General features: G+C 44.1%; 1 protein-coding gene across 1 annotated transcript in view; it reads right to left on the bottom strand.

Moving 5' to 3' along the window:
• Positions 1-256: 256 nt before the first annotated feature.
• Positions 257-24,027, bottom strand: part of LOC115195255 (neuropilin and tolloid-like protein 1) — a 31,030-nt gene continuing 7,259 nt past the window's right edge. The window contains exons 2-6 of the mRNA XM_029755031.1: positions 16,681-16,909; positions 11,001-11,114; positions 7,110-7,731; positions 5,977-6,049; positions 257-1,200 (exon numbers count right to left, since the gene is read on the bottom strand). Coding sequence (XP_029610891.1) covers positions 5,989-6,049; positions 7,110-7,731; positions 11,001-11,114; positions 16,681-16,909 — 1,026 coding nt within the window. The 3' untranslated portion in view covers positions 257-1,200; positions 5,977-5,988. The remainder of the gene's footprint in view (positions 1,201-5,976; positions 6,050-7,109; positions 7,732-11,000; positions 11,115-16,680; positions 16,910-24,027) is intronic.

Raw genomic sequence — 24,027 nt, 5'->3', positions numbered from 1 at the left:
TGTTTTAATCAATTATTTGGTGACGTGAATATATTTAGTGTAGTTTTATCAAAAAAATATACATTTTTAAATGTTTACAAAAAAATCTAAATAATTCACTGAGGAGGATGGTCCTCCCCTTCCTCCTCTGAGGAGCCTCCACTGGGTCCCACTTCGGCTACAGCATTACAACAAGATGTCACAAGTGTCAGCTTACGTTGTTCATGGACAGGAACAAATTAATATCACTTTCCAATACAAACTCAGCAAGACTCGATAAGATTTAGTATCAGTTTATTGAAAACATTCTGCCCAGCATTTCTTTAATGTGTTACCAAACAAAGTAGAGATCTCAGCAAACAGAGGGGTCTCAGACATATTCTGAAAGACAGGAAATAAAATATTGATGTTAATGCAAAGAAGGCCTAAGGCTGTTGGGCAATCAAGGGATTATGTAGTAGCCTAATAATTGAGCCCACTTTTCTTACTGTAGTCTAGTGTGCATAGACAATCCACAAATACAACCATTCCCAATGTTTGGGTTCCTAGTTGGAAATCTGACTGAGAATTCTCAAAACCAATTTCATTTCATCCTGATGAGACCTGTGGCTGCCATAGAAATTACCTATACATCCCAATGTCCCATTTCAGTCCTCAGAAAGCACCAACATGGAGACCCTTCGTGTCCAATGGCTTGGAACACTATACAGTTTATACTCTTCTGACATCACAACATTCTCTGGGGTTTGAAACTTCGTCCGGGGAAAGAACTTGAGCCCTAATAGAGTGTAGGAAACATAACAGCGACACAGTGGGTTTCCAGATGGGATTTCAGTACCAAAATGGCATCCTCACGTGTTTTGATGTTAAATACAAATTAAAAAAAAGTTTAAAAGAACAGGTTCAGGTACAGTCCATGAACAATGTACATTTAAGGTATTTATGTATCTTTTAAAGTTTCAGTCCAGTATCCGAAAGTATCAGTACGTGTCTCTGGCTTTACAATCTCAGCCATTTGATGAACACCAACAGGGCATATCACAGCTGTCATCAAAACAAGCCAACGCATACACAAAAAAAAAGTTTTTTTTCTCCTTATCACAACACTCTAAAAAAGAAATGTCGCTCAATGCAACAGTTCTCATGAGGGAGATTAATGTTACTTCCATAAATTGTCAAACTTGGCAAGATGCAGAAGAATGATGCATCTTTCTGAAGTATCTGTAGAGACATGAAAACACTATTAGACTACTCAGTCCACAGTTAATGCAACTCTATTCTCTCTCCCTTATTTGAGACAGCTTCAATTGGATACGTTTTTTTTAAGAACTAATAAGAATGTTAATCCGAAAAAAAATCTATAACTAAATGTATTACAGTTTGATGTGATTTAACTTTACCTCTGTCGCCATCCTGAAGTTTCACTAGAACAGTTTACTGTGTGAATGAAATTAACCCCTATAACAAGAGCACATTCCAACATAAAATAGGCCTATTCTTTTGTAAGTTGCCTACAGTGTTAAGACATGTACTGTTCTTTTGCTGTCTCTCTCTCTCTCTGTGTGTGTGTGTGTGTGTGTTTACATAGCATTTGATTTACATTCTCTTAAATTTCAAATTACATTAATACAATAACATCACAACAAGCTGTGTCAAAATGAAGTGACCACAAAACACAAACTGAACATGTGAAAACACACAAAGTGCATTACTGAAAGAACAAACATTAACATAAACGACAGCAAAGCAGAAAACTGAGCAAGCATGTCAAATTAAACTAAAGATTGATTTACTGTTGGGATATTGAAGGTGTCAGCATAGTTGCAACGATGTAGTGTAGACAATAGCATCATCCGTGTCACTGTCAACACTGTAATAACTTCCTGATAGTGTTTAAGTGAGAGTGGACTGGAAATACATTGTACGATAGAGTGGAGATCAAAATATTTTGATTTAGTATAGTCTTGGTGTGTCTTAATGGTGTCCATTTGTAAGAGTGTGTGTGTGTGTGTGTGTGTGTGTGTGTGTTGGGGTACATTTGTGTGTGCATGTGTGTTTGCAACTAGTTGTATTTATATTTTGTCAAATGTTACTCGCAACCAAATTAATTTTGTTTCATAAAGAATCACATGACTTGATTGGACTTCAATGATAAGGACTTGGAAAACACATGACAAAAATAATTAGATAAAACCTTAAAATAAAAAATATTAAGGTTTTATTGTTTATTTTCTTACAAAGCTTTAAAAACAAATACCCCCAGCAGAAAAGTCTGAGTACAAAGACGACAGGCTACTAAAAGAGGCTGTGACGACAAAGGAACTGAAATTAAATCGTTTTTTTAGTCAAATAATAAACTACATTTTTTTATAATTTACATTTGTGAAAGGAATCAACATTTTAAAATTAAGGTTAGTTTTGCGTTTATTTATTTGAAATTTAATTTAGTTTAATTAGCATGCAATCAATTAATACTAGCAATAATAATTTTATTAATGTATTTCCTTTATGTTATGGTGAACTTATTTATAATGTATTTATAATATATTCATAATTTATTTATAATTGCATGTATTGTATTAGTGGTTGACTTAACTTTCAATCTAGATGTTAAATTGTTAATGTTTCAATGGATTTAAAAAAACATGCACAAGTCATGCCATTCCATTTTCAATTCTCATAGAAAATAATTTGATTTGACTTATTCAAAAAAGTCTACATAACACTGGGGTTAGTTCCCAAGTGATCAACTAATTATTACCAGTCAATTGTATTATTACCGATAAACTTAGCACAACAAAAAAAATGGATACATCAAAATATAATTTATAATATGCTGTAAAAATCCTACGAAATCACATGCTCTAAATAATAAACTGAGGAAGGAGTTCTGGTCACCATAGTCCTCGTTGTTGATGATACATTTGAGAAACAAAACGTGGTTCCCACAATGCATTCATCCAAAATGCTTAGTTGATAATAATGTACCTTCTTAAAGGGGAATGGAAATTCAAATCTGACTTGACAATATAGGGTGAGAATAGTAGCCTACTTAAATTCAAGTTTCAAGACTTTCTAGCCAGTCTATATTCAGGCAATTGTTTTCATCTCTGTAGCTACTTTGTTCCAGTTTGTTACATATTACATATTCTCTATTTCCATCAGTCCTTCATCACCATCATCATCGCCACCATCACCATCATCGCCACCACCATCATCACCATCATCGCCATCGCCATCATCACCACCACCACCACCATCATCACCACCACCATCATTGCCACCACCACCACCGTCACAATCATCACCATCCTCACCACCACAATCATCGCCATCATCAACGTCACAATCATCACATCACAATCCCCACCATCATTGCCACCACGACCTTCGCCATCATCACCACCACAATCATCACCCTCATCACAATCACCATCACCACCATCATCGCCACCAACATCATCGCTACCACCATCATCACCCTCATCACAATCGCCATCACCGCCATCATCGCCATCACCACCATCATCGCCACCACCACCATCATCGCCACCACCATCATCGCCACCATCATCATCATCGCCATTATGCTGATGTGAATCTCCGGTCCATATTTTCATATTTCACTGAAGCCCGTTCGTACTGATCCTGAATTGCACTATTCTCAAGAAGTCTGTATGATGGAAACAATGCAACATATATAGAAGAACGAAAGCTAACACCCACAAACACATCACAGGACTCAACACTTCTCACACTGAATGACAGTTTAGGGAACAGTTTATTTGAATGTCCCAGCATAATACTATCATGAGGGAGTCTGAGACATGACATTACGTGAAGTGATATGACACCCTTATGTAGGCATTATGACGGAACGTTCACTTATATTCAATAATATGCTTTCAAACTAACTTCTTTGGGATAGGGGGCGGTATTTTGACGTCCGGATGAAAAGCGTGCCCAAAGTAAACTGCCTGCTACTCAGGCCCAGAAGCTAGGTTATGCATATAATTGGTAGATTTGGATAGAAAACACTCTTAAGTTTCTAAAACTGTTAAAATAATGTCTGTGTATAACAGAACTGAAATGGTAGGCGAGGACAAACCATCCCCCCCACAAATAATTAATCCTACCACTGATTTCAATGGCCGGCACTTTTATAATAGGGTGAAATTGTGCCCGATTGTAGTTCCTAGGGTTTCCACTAGATGTCAACAGTCTTTAGAAAGAGTTTCAGGCTGGTTTTTGGAAAAATGAGCCAGAAATTGTAGTTTTTCTAGGTGGCTCCCATTTTGGCTGTAGTGTTTCCAAGCGTGTGAATGAGAACGCGTTCTTTGGTATTTTTCTCCGGTAAAGACTAACGATTCTCCGTCTTAAATTTTAACGTTTATTTGCATATTAGGGTACCGAAGGTTTGATTATAAACGTTGATTGACTTGTTTGGATAAGTTTATTGGTAACGTTTGGGATTCATTTTGTATGCATTTTGAAGGAGGGAAACAGAGTGGATTATTGACTGAAGCGCGCCAGCAAAACTGAGTTTTTATGGATATAAAGAAAGACTATCGAACAAAAGGACCATTTGTAATGTAACTGGGACCTTTTGGAGTGCCAACAGAAGAAGATCTTCAAAGGTAAGGCATATATTATATCGCTATTTCTGACTTTTGTGTCGCAACTCCCTGGTTGAAAATGATTTGATATGTGTGCTGGGCGCTGTCCTCAGATAATCACATGGTTTGCTTTCGCTGTAAAGCCTTTTTGAAATCTGACACGGCGGCTGGATTAACAACAAGTTAAGCTTTATTTTGATGTATTGCACTTGTGATTTCATGAAAGTTTAATATTTATAGTAATTTAATTTGAATTTGGCGCTCTGCCATTTCACCGGATGTTGACCAGGTGGGACGCTACCGTATTCGTAAGAATTAAGGTAACTTGAGAGAAAAAAAAATAATAAACCCACACACTGCTCTTGATAGTATCACTGCTCTTTATTTAGGTTTACGTATCGGCCTCCAGGCCTTCGTGAGTGTTTTTAATGTGCACCCTTATGTAGACATTGCTCCTACATAAGGGTGCAAATTAAAAACCCTCACAAAAGCTCTGACGAAGGCCTTGGGGCTGATACGTAAAGATTAATAAACAGCGGTGATACTAGAAAAAGCAGTGTGTGGGTTTCTTCTGTTTTCTCTCATGTTATTCAATTGTTACCATGCACCTGCAACAAAGATAGCTCCGATGTGTAAGTGCCTTTTTCAACATTAAGCTAAAACTGAAGACAACAGTAGACATAGATGCTGAAAAAAGCCTTGTTCAGTTTTTGATTCATTCAACAAGCCGAGAATACAGTGTAAGTGTAACTTCAGGAATATGTTGTAAATGTCTGAAAACATTACAGGTGACCAACTTGTTTAGAATTAAAACTATGTTTTTAGTATTGTGTATGTACTTGTAAAGTACTATATATATATATATATATATATATATATATATATATATATATATATATGCTTAATCAAAAGTGTTCTAATAAAATATACTTATGTTAAATAATACAGGTCAAATAAAGGTCAAAGGTTAGAAACATCCTTATTGTCCACAGGTTCAACGGAAGATGACTGGAAAAGTCCATGCTAGTAAATAATAAGAGGATGATCAAGATGGGCCCTCGATAAGAAGAGGACACAAGTACGAGCTTCAAATAAACCACGCAAAAAAAAAAAAAAAAAATAGCAGCCAAATTTCACACAAAAAAACACACCACAAACCAAGATGGCTGCAAGCAGAGGGACCATCTTGATGATGATAATGAATCATACAAAAAAATCTAACAAACAAAAAAACAAACTATATCCAGAACGTCTATACAAAATATGTAACAATCAAAGCTACATCAAACTACCATGACTGAGAAACTGACTTACATGGTAAAACTATGAACTACACAGCAACATACAATATGTTTATTGTTGTATAAGGGGGGGGGCTTACCTTGAGATTGTCTTAGACCCTCGTCGTGTTGTATTCTGATTCGTGTTTGCTCAAAGAGCCAATGAGGCAGAACCTGAAATGTCACCGCTCTGTTGTTTAATATCAAACGTTTGCATAGAGATTTTAAATATATTTGAAATATATTATATATTTGCTACAAAAAAAAAGCTGAACATTTGAACAGAGTTTTGAGCTCTGGAAGTCTTGCATGCATAGAAATAGCTGTGCTGGGAATTATACTGTAGTTAAACCAAGATGCATACAGGTATACAGGTTGAATAGAGTAGAGCACACAAAGGTACTGGAAGTTGGAAGTTATTTTGGAGGTACAAGAAGTGTTCCTCCATTTATTCTTGGTAACATGTAATGTATCAAGCCATCAAGGTGCAGATACATGTACAATAAAATATTTGTAATTATTTATAGGAAACAGGTTCATGCCAAAGGTTTGAACTGTACCAAAAAAACAACAACATTATCACAGTTAACTTCTAACATTAACAAAGTTAATTATGTTTTTATCTTTTGAGTTTACGAAATAAAGTTATTTGCATTCTAAATGGATGAATCAATAATCTCTTTATCAGTGCCAGGCACCAATACAAGCCCTTGTGTTGAGAGTCAGAGTAGACAGACAGACTGATCTACATGTCCTCTGTAGAAAAAGGCAACATGTACTATCGTTGTACATCACAAATCAGTCTTTTAATTCACGACGTAGATCTAATGACACTGGACATATTTGTGGGCGTGGTCTGGAGCCACAGGAGCAACACAGATGGAGAAATAAATCAATATGAAGATTGAGAAGGGGAGGAGTGACATAATGGGTGATAAAGAAACAGAGGGGGCAGCTCTCACTACCACAGCATAGCCCTTTATGAATGATAACAGAGTTGATGGAAAAAAGGAAGATTGAAGCAGAAAGCAAAGCTAAACCCCTCCCCCCCCAAAAAAAAATAAACGAACAGTAGAATGAAGGAAAGAGGAAAAATAGAGGAGGATTAAAAAAAAATTAAAAAAGAAAAAAAAAATCTATGTCACCCTCCAACATAACATCTTCTATTAGGATGTCTTCATTGATTGACAGATTGATTTATCATGGATTATCATGGAAATCTATAGATACTGACCGCTGGACTGCCTTCTCGTGACGCGACAGTCGGTGGCTCGTCGTGGGAACCTCTTCCAGGTCGTCGTCGAGGTCACACCCATTGTCGGCCGCTTCCTGCGAGTAGCTGTGCTTCATCACTAGGATGCTGCGCCGGTTTCCCGTGGCAACGCTGGGCAGCAGCGGCCGTACCGACTGCGGTGGAAGGTCCGTGAGGAGGGCTGCGGCCCCGCGTGCGCTCAGGTTCCCGCGGCTTCCCCGCCCACTGAGTGACAGCTGGGACAGGTGGGCGGAACCAGGGTTGGAGGCGGATCCACAATGGTGGTCATGGACGCAGCGCGAGGACGAGCGGTGCAGTGCGTGATAGTTCTCCAAGTCCTCTGCTAGATCCACTATATCCGCCGAAGCGGCGGTGGCATGCGTGGTGCTGCGTAACGTGCAGAGCCCATAATGCTGCGGCTCGAAGACCTCCTGGAACATGGTGGGGTCAAAGTCCTCGTGCCGGAGGATGTACTTCTTCCTGGGTTGTTTGATCTGAACGATGACCGACACAATGAGGAGGATGAGGACGATGCAGCAGGTGACGCCGATGATGGTGCCGTTGGTGTTGTTCAGGTTGTCCAGGATGTTAGCTTTCCTCTTCTCTGTAGGGGGACGGAGGGAGAGGATGAGAGGGAAGGGATGAGGAGAGAGAGAAAGATAGGGGAAGAGAGAAATAGAGAGATAGGTGGGAGGGAGACAGAGAGATACAGTGAGAAGACCAAATAGTAGAGGTCAAGAGACTTGTTAATGTTTCTAATTTAGAGGTCAGAAGACATGTTGATGTTTCTAGTATAGAGAGTGTGTCCTTTGCTTTCATCTCCTCTTTGTAAATGTAGCCAAGTGGTAAAACACACTGCAGTTCTATAATTATTCCACTGTGTGGCACTGCCCCTTTAAGAAATGACCAATTTACACCCACACAAGTCACGAAAACAGCACCAAAGTTTCCTGCATAATCATACACACACACACACACACACACACACACACACACACACACACACACACACACACACACACACACACACACACACACACACACACACACACACACACACACACACACACACACACACATCAGCAGACGGCTAGATCACAGTTAACAAGCAAATATGATTCCCATCACACAGAGGAAATAAACTACATAAAGATGAAGATGTTATTGATGAGCTGGGTGAAAGGGTCAGGAACAAACACCAGGGTTAGACAGAGGAACAAACACCAGGGATATACAGAGGAACAAACACCAGGGATACACAGAGCAATAAACACCAGGGATACACAGAGCAACAAACACCAGGGATACACAGAGCAACAAACACCAGGGATAGACAGAGGGACAAACACCAGGGTTAGACAGAGGAACAAACACCAGGGTTAGACAGAGGAACAAACACCAGGGTTAGACAGAGGAACAAACACCAGGGATACACAGAGCAACAAACACCAAACACCAGGGTTAGACAGAGGAACAAACACCAGGGATATACAGAGGAACAAACACCAGGGTTAGACAGAGGAACAAACACCAGGGATAGACAGAGCAACAAACACCAGGGATAGACAGAGCAACAAACACCAGGGATAGACAGAGGAACAAACACCAGGGTTAGACAGAGGAACAAACACCAGGGATAGACAGAGGAACAAACATGCAGTGAATGGAGAGGTTTGGTGGCTGCCTGGGTTCAAACTCTGGTCACCAGCATGGTTACTGTGTAGCCCACAGAGCTGAAAGGAGCATGGAGGAACAGTTCACCCAGCCTTAGATATAGCATGTGTACTAACCAACCCACTAGAGCCAGTGCTAGCCTCCTCTCTGTAGGAGTCAGTCAGGAGGAACACTGTATCAACTGATGTGGAGCTCAGACATAAAGAGCTAAGGATCATTGCATGGATCTAATTGGACAGCTGTAAGAACAGAGGGAGTCAGGAGAGATCAGGAGAGGGCGGTGAAAGGGAACATAGTTCAGGAAATAAAATAAACGTACAATGGCCCCTGATCAACCCTGAGGACCAACAGGATAGAAGGGAAGGGGTTGTATGAATCATGGTATAGATCTAATAGGAGAAACGGAGAGAGTGTGGAGAACACTGAGGTAACAGAGAAGCACTGAAGATCAGGAAAAAGCTGAGAGGGACAGAGTTCAGGAAATAAAATAATAAGCAATGGAATATATATAGACTTGGTCTTCATTGAGGATGGAGGAGTATTGACAGTGGGTCATGACATGGGATCAGTGGAACAGGATACATTGTTAAGGAAGTGTGCGCCAGAATCAAGTATGGATTGAGAGGGAGAGAGGGAGAGGGGAGAGGCGGAGAAGGGGAGAGGGGGGAGAAGGGGAGAGGCGGAGAAGGGGAGAGGGGAGAGGGGGAGAAGGGGAGAGGCGGAGAAGGGGAGAGGCGGAGAAGGGGAGAGGGGGAGAAGGGGAGAGGGGAGAGGGGGAGAAGGGGAGAGGCGGAGAAGGGGAGAGGGGAGAGGGGGAGAGGGGAGAGGGGGAGACACAGGGAATTGTGCTGAATGCTTCTGTGTAAAATACATACATTGGAATACTGAGCATCAAGTATGGATCAGGTGGGATAGAATTCTATTAGGAGAGTGTGAAGGAAACACTGTGGGAAGTGCACGGATTGAGAGGAACATAGATCGGATACAGGGAGGGGATACACAGTGGATTGGTTTGGATTGACATGGGATTTAATGTGTTAAAATCCTGAGAGAAGGAAGAGGGAGAGAGTGAGCTGGGAGAGGGGGAGAGAGAACTGGAAGAGGGAGAGAGAGCTAGAAGAGGGAGAGAGTGAGCGGAAGAGGGAGAGAGTGAGCTGGGCAAGGGAGAGAGTGAGCTGGGAGAGGGAGAGAGTAAGCTGGGAGAGGGAGGGAGGGAGTGAGCTGGGCAAGGGAGAGAGTGAACTGGAAGTGGGAGAGGGTGAGCTGGGAGAGGGAGAGAGTGAGCTGGGAGAGGTAGAGTGTGAGCTGGAAGAGGTAGAGAGTGAGCTGGAAGAGGGAGAGAGTGAGCTGGGAGAGGTAGAGAGTGAGCTGGAAGAGGCAGAGAGTGAGCTGGGAGAGGTAGAGAGTGAGCTGGAAGAGGGAGAGAGTGAGCTGGAAGAGGGAGAGAGTGAGCTGGAAGAGGGAGAGAGTGAGCTGAAAGAGGTAGAGAGTGAGCTGGAAGAGGGAGAGAGGGAGCTGGAAGAGGGAGAGAGTGAGCTGGAAGAGGGAGAGAGTGAGCTCTGAGAGGGAGCTGGAAGAGGGAGAGAGTGAGCTGGGAGAGGGAGAGAGTGAGCTGGGAGAGGGAGAGAGTGAGCTGGAAGAGGTAGAGAGTGAGCTGAAAGAGGTAGAGAGTGAGCTGGAAGAGGGAGAGAGTGAGCTGGAAGAGGGAGAGAGTGAGCTCTGAGAGGGAGCTGGAAGAGGGAGAGAGTGAGCTGGGAGAGGGAGAGAGTGAGCTGGAAGAGGGAGAGAGTGAGCTGGAAGAGGGAGAGAGTGAGCTGGGAGAGGGAGAGAGTGAGCTGGAAGAGGTAGAGAGTGAGCTGGAAGAGGGAGAGAGTGAGCTGGGATAGGGAGAGGGTGAGCTGGGATAGGGAGAGGGTGAGCTGGGAGAGGGAGAGAGTGAGCTGGAAGAGGTAGAGAGTGAACTGGGAGAAGGAGAGGGTGAGCTGGGAGAGGGAGAGAGTGAGCTGGGAGAGGGAGATAGTGTAGAGCCGATTTTGGACAAATCAGTCAAGACACCAACCATAATAAAGGGTTAAACACAGGTTTTGAATCAGCTCCTGAATTGTATTGAATATAACTATGATCCCCTTATCTTCATGTAATGACATAAAAAAGAAATAAAAAATGATAATAATATTGAGCATGGGTTTGACCTCTCACCTTTGCAGTGGTTCTCGTCCCAGGGGTAGACACAGTTCTGAATACCATTACACACCAGGGTGTTGTTGATACACATGTTACTGTGACAGAAGAAGGCATCCGGCTCGCATGGAGCTGTAACGACAGGAGAGAAAGCAACATTAGACAGAGATATACATCATGTACTCATAGGAATCAGTTGCTTGCAGTGCTCAACAACTGTTTGTGGGGAAAGGGGATACCTAGTCAGTTGAAACAGAGAGGTGCGGGGGGAGGGGGGGGGGCTGCCTTAATTGAGATCAACGTCTTCAGCCCCCGGGGAACAGTGGTCCAGCTCGGGGATTTGATCCAGCAACCTTCCCGGGTACTGGCCCAATGCTCTAACCACATGCCGCCCCTTCTGTTTTTGTAATCAATGATGTATTAGACGTTTCCCCATAATAATCCCAAGTATAAGCTACATTACTCAAATGGTTAAGGATGATTGTGATTTTAATGAAAGGATACTATTGCAGACCAAACAGCCTTTTTACCGTGTCTGATCTGACACAAAATCAACTCCATCAGGAAGCACAAATAAGTCAACGACGTCAATCATTATCAGAGACAGACACGGACCAGTATAATGACTCAGCTCTGAACCATCTGTTCTTCATGAGTTTTCATCTTTCCTCCTTTTTCAGAAATCCGCTGAGACAAGGCCGTGCATAGTAATCTCTCTGGGAGTGCTCTTCATAAAGCTATCTATATAATTACACAGGCAGGGTAACACCTGGAGAGAATACCTCGATATCCTGGAGATATCACAACACATGTAGGCCTAAATCCTTCAGGGCCAGAGTTACTGCATATATACATAACTTAACGAATGGGAACACTAATTATCTACGTAGAGATGCCAATAGGTAGACGTGCAAAGTTAAAAGAGGTACATTATGACGGTGTGTTGATACTGGCAGGGAATGGAACGCTGTGCGTGTGTGTTTGTGCGTGCGTATGTATGTGTGTGTGTGTGTGCATGTGTGTGTATGTGTGTTTGTGCGTGTGTGTGTGTGTGTATGTGTGTATAGCTGTAGCTGTAGCTGCGATGATAGTTGGTGACTGAGATCATACAAAGTGAGAGATGTGAGGAGACGAGGGAGAGAGAGAAATGTGTTAGGAGAGAGAGAGAAAGAGACAGAGAGCTGTTAGGAGAGAGAGAGAAAGAGAGAGAGCTGTTAGGAGAGAGAGAGAGAGTGTTAGGAGAGAGAGAAAGAGAGAGAGAGAGAGAGAGGTGTTAGGAGAGAGAGAGTGTTAGGAGAGAGAGAAAGAGAGAGAGAGAGGGAGAGAGTGCGAGAGAGGTGTTAGGAGAGAGAGAGAGAGAGAGAGAGAGAGGCGTTAAGAGAGAGAGAGCGAGAGAGAGAGAGAGGTGTTAGGAGAGAGAGAGAAAGGGAGAGAGGCAGAGAGAGAGAGAGAGAGGTGTTAGGAGAGAGAGAGAAAGGGAGAGAGAAAGGGAGAGACAGAGCCTTCGAGGCAGCATGAATAGAGTTATCCAATTATAGCGTCTCTGGTAATGTGTCAGCGCTTCATCACAGCGGTAATTATACAAGCAAGACACCTCCCCTCTCAATCACCAATAACACTAATGCACTGGCCATCCTGCGGCCCACCTAGTGTAACATACAGACCCACCCAGTGTAACACAGACCCACCTAGTGTAACAGACAGACCCACCCAGTGTAATAGACAGACCCACCCAGTGTAACACAGACCCACCCAGTGTAATAGACAGACCCACCCAGTGTAACAGACAGACCCACCCAGTGTAACAGACAGACCCACCCAGTGTAACACAGACCCACCCAGTGTAACACAGACCCACCCAGTGTAACACACAGACCCACCCAGTGTAATAGACAGACCCACCCAGTGTAACATACAGACCCACCCAGTGTAACAGACAGACCCACCCAGTGTAACACAGACCCACCCAGTGTAACACAGACCCACCCAGTGTAACACAGACCCACCCAGTGTAACACAGACCCACCTAGTGTAACATACAGACCCACCTAGTATAACAGACAGACCCACCCAGTGTAATAGACAGACCCACCCAGTGTAACAAACAGACCCACCCAGTGTAACAGACAGACCCACCCAGTGTAACACAGACCCACCCAGTGTAATAGACAGACCCACCCAGTGTAATAGACAGACCCACCCAGTGTAACAGACAGACCCACCCAGTGTAACACAGACCCACCCAGTGTAACACAGACCCACCCAGTGTAACACAGACCCACCCAGTGTAACAGACAGACCCACCCAGTGTAACAGACAGACCCACCCAGTGTAACAGACAGACCCACCCAGTGTAATAGACAGACCCACCCAGTGTAATAGACAGACCCACCCAGTGTAATAGACAGACCCACCCAGTGTAACAGACAGACCCAACCAGTGTAACAGACAGACCCACCCAGTGTAATACACAGACCCACCCAGTGTAATAGACAGACCCACCCAGTGTAACAGACAGACCCACCCAGTGTAACAGACAGACCCACCCAGTGTAACACAGACCCACCCAGTGTAACAGACAGACCCACCCAGTGTAACACAGACCCACCCAGTGTAACACAGACCCACGCAGTGTAACAGACAGACCCACCCAGTGTAATACACAGACCCACCCAGTATAACAGACAGACCCACCCAGTGTAATAGACAGACCCACCCAGTGTAACAGACAGACCCACCCAGTGTAATACACAGACCCCCCCAGTATAACAGACAGACCCACCCAGTGTAATACACAGACCCACCCAGTGTAATACACAGACCCACCCAGTGTAACAGACAGACCTGCTGACGAATCAAATGACTACACCAAGCCAAGACAGTTTCCTCCATTCAATCGGATATAATTTAATGGGATTTAATCAATCATTATTACAATCCAATGGTTATCTGTATCTAGTGGTATAGTTTTAACTGAACCTGCACTGACTCAACAGAACAGAGGGTAGGGATGTAGGGGTCGACTCCTGAGAGGACCACATTGGATAAGAACAAACTATTTAAATGAATTAACCTCTGAGGATCTGACTGGGTATCTGACTGGGTATCTGACTGGGTATCTGCCTGGGTATCTGCCTGGGTATCTGACTGGGTACCTGCTGAGACACTGTTAGTGTTTCAAGGCTATTAAACAGTGACTTTTGGCTTTAGTCTACAGGGTGTAGCTGAGGATCAGCTGAAGAGATGTGGTATGCCTGCATATTGCCTGGTTCTACCTGCAGGTTTAAATAGTGTTGATGGTGTTGCTCTGTGGTTCTGAACGCAGCTCTGGCAGACGGGCCTGCTGGGTATCGGTTGAGTGACTTAGGCAGCAGTGTTACCGGGGCAACGACACATCCTGGCTTCATTCAGTGGATAGGCCTGACAGAGTGGAAACAACTGCACTGCCTATTCATACACACACACACACACACACACACACACACACACACACACACACACACACACACACACACACACACACACACACACACACACACACACACACACACACACACACACACACACACACACACACACGCAAACCAATCTAACACTTTTGTAACTTATGTAGATCTGTGTGTGTGTGTGTGTGTGTGTGTGTTATGATAGCTATCAAGCAGCATTAAGAGACTATACACTCCCTAATGGAATACTCCCTCTCCAGAGCTGTTTAAACACTCATAAAGCCACATGAGATCATTAGACTGCACCTCTGCAGTCTGTCCTCAGCGGTTTGGCCCAAGCCCATTCCCTCCAGGAGCTAACTCTACAGTCAATGAACACATACATATACTATCTGAGAGAGAGGAGGGTGGAGGGAGAGAGGAGGTGTGGAGGAAGAGGGAGAGTGAAGAGAGAGAGAAGACAGTATTTATGCTGCAGTAGTTTATGTGTCAGGGGGATAGGTTCAGTCTGTTATATCTGGAGTATTTCTCCAGTGTCCTGTGTGAATTTAAGTATGCTCTCTCTAGTTCTCTCTTTCTTTCTTTCTTTCTTTCTTTCTTTCTTTCTTTCTTTCTTTCTTTCTTTCTTTCTTTCTTTCTTTCTCTCGGGGGACCTGAGCCCTAGGACCATGCCTCAGGACTACCTGGCATGATGACTCCTTGCTGTCCCCAGTACAACTGGCTGTGCGGCTGCTCCAGTTTCAACTGTTCTGCCTGCGGCTATGGAACCCTGACCTGTTCACCGGACGTGCTGCCTGTCCCAGACCTGCTGTTTTCAACTCTCTAGAGACAGCAGGAGCGGTAGAGATACTCTCAATGATCGGCTATGAAAAGCCAACTGAAATTTAATCCTGAGGTGCTGACCTGTTGCACCCTCGACAACTACCGTGATTATTATTATTTGACCCTGCTGGTCATCTATGAACATTTGAACATCTTGGCCATGTTCTGTTATAATCTCCACCTGGCACAGCCAGAAGAGGACTGGCCACCCCTCATAGCCTGGTTCCTCTCTAGGGTTCTTCCTAGGTTTTGGGCTTTCTAGGGAGTTTTTCCTAGCCACCATGCTTCTACACCTGCATTGCTTGCTGTTTGGGGTTTTAGGCTGGGTTTCTGTACAGCACTTTGAGATATCAGCTGATGTAAGAAGGGCTATATAAATAAATGTGAAGACAAATGGAAGGAAGAGAGAAAGAGAGAGAGAGAATGAGAGCGAGGAGGGGTGTGTCACGTCTACTCCCTCTCCCCCTCTCCGGCGCTCAACGTCGCCAGTTGTCTCATCGATTACACACACCTGCCAGCATCGTTAAGCGCACCTGCGCCTCATGAGACTCACCTGGACGCATCACTTCTAGGATGACCTTCCCTGTATCTGTCACTCCCTTTGGTTCTGTCCCCAGGCACTATTAGCTGTGTTTCTCATGTCCAGACGCTACTCTTGTTTTGTATTGTTCCATGTTTATTGTATTATTAAATTCACCCACGGTACTTGCTTCTCGACTCCCAGCGTCTGTGTTACAGGGTGGAGGGAGAAAGAGGGAAGACCAATCCCTCGGGGGCTAACTCTACAGTCAATGAACCCATACATTTAAACTAACTAACTAAAATGAAACTCTTGAATGAGTAGGTGTTCTAAAACTTTTGACCGGTAGTGTAACATGATTCTAACAGTTGTTGTTCCAGCTTATACCAGCCAATCAACCATTCAAGAGGATATGAACACAATCAACTGAAGTGTCACAAAATCAGTAAAGCAGATTACAGTCATGCACATATGAGTGAGTATCTCTCTCTCACTCACTCACTCACTCACTCACTCACTCACTCACTCACTCACTCACTCACTCACTCACTCACTCTCAATGGACAGGGCCATAAACGCTCCTGTTTTAATTTAATGGCCGCCACTATGTCTAGGTTGTTTTCAGGGTCTGTTAAACACTGCAGACATGGGGTTTGGGGGTCACGCTATGAGTGTTAGGGGGCATTCATGTACCCTATCCATACATTAATGTAGGTCATCTGATCCATCCCCACCCCCACTAGATTGTTCATTTTCCAGTAAATGTCTTTACTGCATAGCTTTTCCATTGACACAACATACATAGCCAATGTATCATGATGACTGTTCTAGCAACACGTATCTGTGTATTTCCAGTCAGCCCATACACTGCCAGGATATAAGTGAACGTGTACACCATCAACAGTCTTACGTTCTTGGAAGGTGGTGAAGAGTATCCTGAAGCGGCTCCTTCGGCTGCCTTGGTCGGCCCACATCCTGATCACCCCCGTGGTGGACACCAGCATCACGTCGTTGGCCACCGTAGAGCAGAACTTGTTCTTCAGGTCCTCCACGGATGCACTGCCATCGTACACCGCCACAAAGTTACGCTTACACTCGTTACTGTTCTGCATCTCATAGTCTAGGAAACGCAGGTAGATCTGGGGGTGGAGGGAGAGAGAGGGAAAAGAGAGGAGAGAGAGGGTGGAGGGAGAGAGGAGAGGTGTCAGGAGAGAGAGAGAGGGTGGAGGGAGAGGAAAAAGAGAGGAGGGTGGAGAGTGAGGGAAGAGAGGAGGGTGGAGGGAGAGAGAAGGGTGGAGGGAGAGAGGAGGGGTGGAGGGAGAGGGAAGAGAGAGGAGGGTGGAGAGTGAGGGAAAGAGAGGAGGGTGGAGGGAGAGAAAAGGGTGGAGGGAGAGGGAAGAGAGGAGGGGTGGAGGGAGAGGGAAGAGAGGAGGGTGGAGGGAGAGAGAAGGGTGGAGGGAGAGGGAAGAGAGGAGGGTGGAGGGAGAGAGGAGGGGTGGAGGGAGAGGGAAGAGAGGAGGGTGGAGGGAGAGAAGGGGTGGAAGGAGAGAGAGCATTTGCACATTATTACAACACTGCTTATAGGCATAATATGATATTTGAAATGTCTTTACAATCCCAAAAGTTTTAAAATAATAATGTTTACTGTTCCTTTTTATTCTTTATTTTCCTTTTGTTTATTATCCATTTCACTTGCTTTGGAAATGTAAACATATGCTTCCCATGCCAATAAATCCCTGAAATGTAATTGAGAGAAGGGGTGAAGGGCGAGTGAGAGAGGAGGGGTGGAAGGACAAAGAGATAGGAGGGGTGGAGGGAGAGGAAACAGTATGAGAGAGAGAGGACGGTGGAGAGAGATAGAGAGAAAGTGTGGAGGGAGAGAGAGAAGAGAGGAGAGAGAGAAGACAAATGGAAGAAAAAGAGCGAGAGAAAGAGAGAGACAGGAGGGGTTGAAGGAGAAAGAGGGAAGAGAGAGAGATGCGAAGTGGATGGGAATTGACAAGGAGACGAAGAATAAAGATAGAATCTAAGAGTAAGGAGGATGAGGGATAGAGATGTCAAAAGATATCAAGAAGGAGAAATAGGTAGAGGGAAAACAGCAGGCAGGGAAAAATGGGAGAGAGAGAAATGTTGAGTCATTCCTTCTTGCTGTATCCCTTTCAGTCGTCACATCCTCAGCAGTAAGGACAAAGCCTTGTAATGACAGCAGTATCCAATCAGATCATGATAAACTTCTTCAAACAGACTGAGAGGAGCTCTTAGGTTTGCACTCTCATTCATGTCTGTGGGTCTGCTAGATCAAACATTTGTCTTTACTCTACAAAACTTACAGTCATCACACACAGCACTACTGAGAGACCAGAGACGTTGTAGATGAATCATTCAACAGTTCCCTCGTTAGGTTTCATACAGTAAGACACATCACAGTCTTCTTGTCTCTCGTAGAAGGATTGACCACTGACATTTGAGCCTCATCACAGAGCTAGCTGTGGCCGTAATGTCCCCTAAAAAAAGGGTGTGGCCATTGTGCCCTTGGGCTGAATATAATAATTCCCTTCAACCCGGCTGTCGATCACTGTGCTGCGAAAGCAGCTCTCACTCATATCGCTCTCTCAGATATCTAAATTCTTATTGGCCAATGGCCGTCACGTCTTCTCACAGGCATCGCAGCTCCGAAGTAGGCTACAACAGAAGACAGACACATCGGGGATGAAACGGCACAAGTCCTTATCGAATCCCCAGGTGCTTATTGAAGATGTTGGATGAACTGTCCACATTTACTTTTCTTTAACCAACAAGATGAGTAGGCCTAACAAACAGCAAAAGCACTAGCCTATGTCAATCTACTATCCCCCATAGTACAAAAGTTGATTTAATCTATTGGTCAGCTTGTCCTTCTGTACGATAAATTAAATATTCCAAACATACTCTGGGACAGTGGTGGGACACTATAGATCCCAAATTAATACAACCACTGTAGCCTACATAAAAAAAAAAAACATTTAAAATCAATGAGGCTGATGCAAAAGATCAGAACTTTTAGCTTAAAGTGTTGATGAACTATTAGGCTATTTCTCGACATTGTAAGTACAGCAGTGTGCAGATGGTAGTAGGCTGTAAGAGCAAATGTTCCAAAATACAATTAGTGGAAGAGCACCGCAAATGTGAGCACTTTCATATGACAGTGACGAAAACATCCTTCAGAAATGAAGAAAGACGCATCAACAAACACGTTTTGTTAATATGATAAGGAATGTGTCTTTGGATGCTGGACAATGAAATAAAGTTGAGAACTTGAGAGAAATAGGCTACTAGATTCAGTGTCATATGAGGATTGTAAGGTGGGCGATGTTGCAGTGTGCAACAGACACTGGCCTTTCTCATGTTGCAGTGTGCAACAGACACTGGCCTTTCTCATGTTGCAGTGTGCAACAGACACTGGCCTTTCTCATGTTGCAGTGTGCAACAGACACTGGCCTTTCTCATGTTGCAGTGTGCAACAGACACTGGCCTTTCTCATGTTGCAGTGTGCAACGGACACTGGCCTTTCTCATGTTGCAGTGTGCAACAGACACGGTCCTTCCTCTCCTTTCTGAAGTAACAGTACATCATGTATGCCAACAGACACTGGCCTTCAAGCCTTTAGAATAATGATCCTACGTTATATTTGTCAAAACATGACTGGTGTTTAGCATTACATATACAAAATGAGTGGATTTGGCTATTTCAGCCACACCCGTTGCTGACAGGTGTATAAAATCGAGCACACAGACATGCAATCTGCATACACAAACATTGGCAGTAGAATGGCATTACTGAAGAGCTCAGTGACTTTCAACGTGGCACCGTCATAGGATGCCACCTTTCCAACAAGTTAGTCTGTCAACTTTCTGCCCTGCTAGAGCTGCCCAGGTCAACTGTATGTGCTGTTATTGTGAAGCCATGGCCACACAAGATCACAGAATGGGATTGCTCGGTGCTGAAGAGCATATCGCGTAAGAATTGTCTGTCCTCGGTTGCCACACTCTTTACCGAGTTCCAAACTGCCTCTGGAAGTAACGTCAGCACAAGAACTGTTCATCAGGAGCTTCATGAAATGGGTTTCCATGGACGAGCAGCTACACACAAGCCTAAGATCACCATGCACAATGCCAAGCGTCGGTTGGAGTGGTGTAAAGCTCGCTGCCATTGGACTCTGGAACAGTGGAAACGAATTCTTTGGAGTGATGAATCACGCTTAACCATCTGGCAGTCCAACAGACAAATCTGGGTTTGGCAGATGCCAGGAGAATGCTACCTGTCCCAATGCATAGTGCCAACTGTAAAGTTTGGTGGAGGAGGAATAATGGTCTGAAGCTGTTTTTCATGGTTCGGGCTAGGACCCTTAGTTCCAGTGAAGGGAAATCTTAACGCTAGAGCATACAATGACATTCTAGACGACTCTGTGCTACCAACTTTGTGGCAACAGTTTGGGGAAGGCCATTTCCTGTTTCAGCCTGACAATGCCCCCATGCACAAAGCAAGGTCCACACAGAAATGGTTTGTCGAAATCAGTGTGTTGAGATCAGAACTTGTCTGGCCTGCACAGAGCCCTGAATCCAACCCCATTGAACGCCTCTGGGATGAATTGGAATGCCGACTGCGAGACAGGCCTAATCGACAAACATCAGTGCTTGACCTCACTAATGCTCTTGTCGCTGAAGTCCCCGCAGCAATGTTCGAACATCTAGTGGAAAGCCTTCCCAGAAGAGTGGAGGCTGTTATAGCAGCAAAGTGGGGACTAACTCCATATTAATGCCCAAGATTTTGGAATGAAATGTACGACCAGCAGGTGTTCACATACATACACTACATGACCAAAAGTAACTAAAAGTCTAATTAAAGTTTGGCTACATTTTAAGGCGCCTCCCTCATGTCCGCATCGTCTGAACATTACAGGCTATAGCCAATAGCTATCACCTACACTATGACATGACAGGCTGTAGCCAATAGCTATCACCAACACTGTGACATGACAGGCTATAGCCAATAGCTATCACCTACACTGTGACATGACAGGCTATAGCCAATAGCTATCACCTACACTGTGACATGACAGGCTGTAGCCAATAGCTATCACCAACACTGTGACATGACAGGCTGTAGCCAATAGCTATCACCTACACTGTGACATGACAGGCTGTAGCCAATAGCTATCAACTACACTTTGACATGTAGGCTAATTATTATGTACATTTACTGTTGAAGTCAGAAGTTTACATACACTTAGGTTGGAGTCATTAAAATTCATTTTCAACCACTCCACAAATTTCCTGTTAACAAACTATAGTTTTGGCAAGTCAGTTAGGACATCTACTTTATGCATTTTTCCAACAATTTTTCCAACAATTGTTTACAGACAGATTATTTCACATATAATTCACTGTATCACAATTCCAGAAGGTCAGACTGTGCCTTTTAACAGCTTGGAAAATTCCAGAAAATGATGTCATGGTTTTAGAAGCTTCAGATAGGCTAATTTACATTATTTGAGTCAATTGGAGGTGTACCTGTAGATGTATTTCAAGGCTTACCTTCAAACTCAGTGCCTCTTTGCTTGACATCATGGGAAAATCAAAAGAAATCTGCCAAGACTTCAGAAAAACAATTGTAGACCTCCACAAGTCTGGTTCATCCTTGGGAGCAATTTCCAAACACCTGAAGGTACCACGTTCATCTGTACAAACTTTAGTACACAAGTATAAACACCATGGGACCCCGCAGCTGTCATACCGTTCAGGAAGGAGACATGTTCTGTCTCCTAGAGATGAACGTACTTTGGTGTGAAAAGTGCAAATCAATCCTAGAACAACAGCAAAGGACCTTGCGAAGATGATGGAGGAAACAGGTACATAAGTATCTATATCCACAGTAAAACAAGTCCTATATATCGACATAGCCTGAAGGCCGCTCAGCAAGGAAGAAGCCACTGCTCCAAAACGGCCATAAAAAAGCCAGACTACGGTTTGCAACTGCACATGGGGACAAAGATCGTACTTTTTGGAGAAATGTCCTCTGGTCTGATGAAACAAAAATAGAACTGATTGGCCATAATGACCATCGTTATGTTAGGAGGAAAAAGGGGGATGCTTGCAAGCCGAAGAACACCATCCCAACCGTGAAGAACGGGGGTGGCAGCATCATGTTGTGGGGGTGCTTTGCTGCAGGAGGGACTGGTGCACTTCATAAAAAAGATGGCATCATGAGGCAGGAAAATTATGTGGATGTATTGAAGCAACATCTCAAGACATCAGTCAGGAAGTTAAAGTTTGGTCGCAAATGGGTCTTCCAAATGGACAATGACCTCAAGAATACTCCCAAAGTTGTAGCAAAATGGCTTAAGGACAATAAAGTCAAGGTATTGGAGTGGCCATCACAAAGCCCTGACCTCAATCCCATAGAAAATTTGTGGGCAGAACTGAAAAAGCGTGTGCGAGCCAGTTAAACAATTTTAAGGCCATGCTACCAAATACTAATTGAGTGTATGTAAACTACTGACCCACTGGGAATGTCATCAAGAAAGAAAAGCTGAAATAAATCATTCTCCCTACTATTATCATGACATTTCACAATCTTAAAGTAAAGCGGTGATCCTAACTGACCTAAAACAGGGAATTCTTACTAGGATTAATTGTCAGGAATTGTGAAAAACTGAGTTTAAATGTATTTGGCTACAGTGTATGTAAACTTCCAACTTCAACTCTACATAGACTTGTTTTTCTTAACAGAATAGCTACTGTTTTTCAGTTTTCAAATCAATTGGCTGTATTGGTGCCCTAGCAGATGGCCTTGGTTCCCTGGCAGATTGGGTACCTCTTGAAGGCCATATGGCCTTGTCCCTAAAATCACAAAATTCCAGGTCTGGGAGGGACCATTTAAAAACAAAATGTTATCAATGATGTTCATGGAACTTGAACTTGAAGCTTTTGACCCTCTCCACTGCGGCCTGTCTATGTGGATGGGGGTGTGCTATCTCTGCTATCTCCTGTAGTCCATTATCAGCTCATTCGTTTTTGTTGACTAAGGGAGAGGTTATTTTCCTGGCACCACCGCACCAGGGCCCTCATCTTCTCCCTGTAGGCTGTCTCATCATTGGTGGTAATCAGGCCTACCACTGTTGTGTCGTCAGCAAACTTGATGATTTAGTTGGAGACGTGCGTGGCCACACGGTCGTGGGTGAACAGAGAGTACAGGAGGGGCTGAGCACGCAGCCCTGTGGGGCCCCCGTGTTGAGGATCAGCGTGGTGGGGGTGTTGTTGCCTACCTTCACAATTTGGGGTCGGAACCGTCAGGAAGTCCAGGACCCAGTTGCACAGGGTGGGACTCAGACCCAGGGCCCTGAGCTTAGTGATGAGCTTGGAGGGTATTATGGTGTTGAAGGCTGAGCTGTAGTCGATGAACAGCATTTTGACATAGGTATTCCTCTTGTCCAGATGGGATAGGGCAGTGTGCAGTGCAATGGCGAGTGCGTCGTCCGTGGATCTGTTGGGGAATTTATACAAATTGCAGTGTATCTAGGGTGTCAGGTAAGGTAAAGGTGATATGATCCTTAACTACCCTCTCAAAACACTTCATGATGACACAAGTGAGTGCAACAGGGCAAGAGTAATTTTGTTCAGTTACAAGTGGGGACAACAGACTGGGATATGTAGAGATTGAATATGTCCGTAAACACTCCAGCTAGCTGGCCTTCACATGCTCTGAGGACGCGGCTTGGGATGCAGTCTGGGCCAGCGGCTTTTTCCAGGGTTTACATGGTTAAGGTCACGTCGGCCACAGAGAATGAGAGCACACAGTCCTCGTGAGTGTCGGGGGCCCACGTCGGTGGTTCGATGTGGTTTTCCTCGAAGCGGGTGAAGAGTGTTTAGCTCATTCAAGTTTGAGGCGTCAGTGTCCGCGACGTGGCTGGCTTTCCCTTTATAATCTGTGATTGTCTGGAGACCCTGCCACATACAGTGCGTCTCATGTCTGAGCCGTTGAATTGCGACGTCAAAGACGAAAAATGTCTCCACTCCACGTCGTTTTGCTTCTTTGATTGCTCCCAGTCACCTCACCATGGTTAAATGCGGTGGCTGGCACTTTCAGTTTTGCGTGAATGCTGCCATCTGTCATTGATTTTGGTTTGGATAAGTTCTAATCGTCAGAGTGGGAACATCCTCTATGCACTTCCTGATGAACTCATAGAGTCAGTGTATACGTCAATACTATGCTCACAGGG

Source organism: Salmo trutta, chromosome 6 (assembly GCF_901001165.1).
Source record: "Salmo trutta chromosome 6, fSalTru1.1, whole genome shotgun sequence".
NCBI classification, from domain to species: domain Eukaryota; kingdom Metazoa; phylum Chordata; class Actinopteri; order Salmoniformes; family Salmonidae; genus Salmo; species Salmo trutta.
Note: the sequence above shows the minus strand (reverse complement) of the source record. Positions and strands in the feature narration are given on the sequence as shown.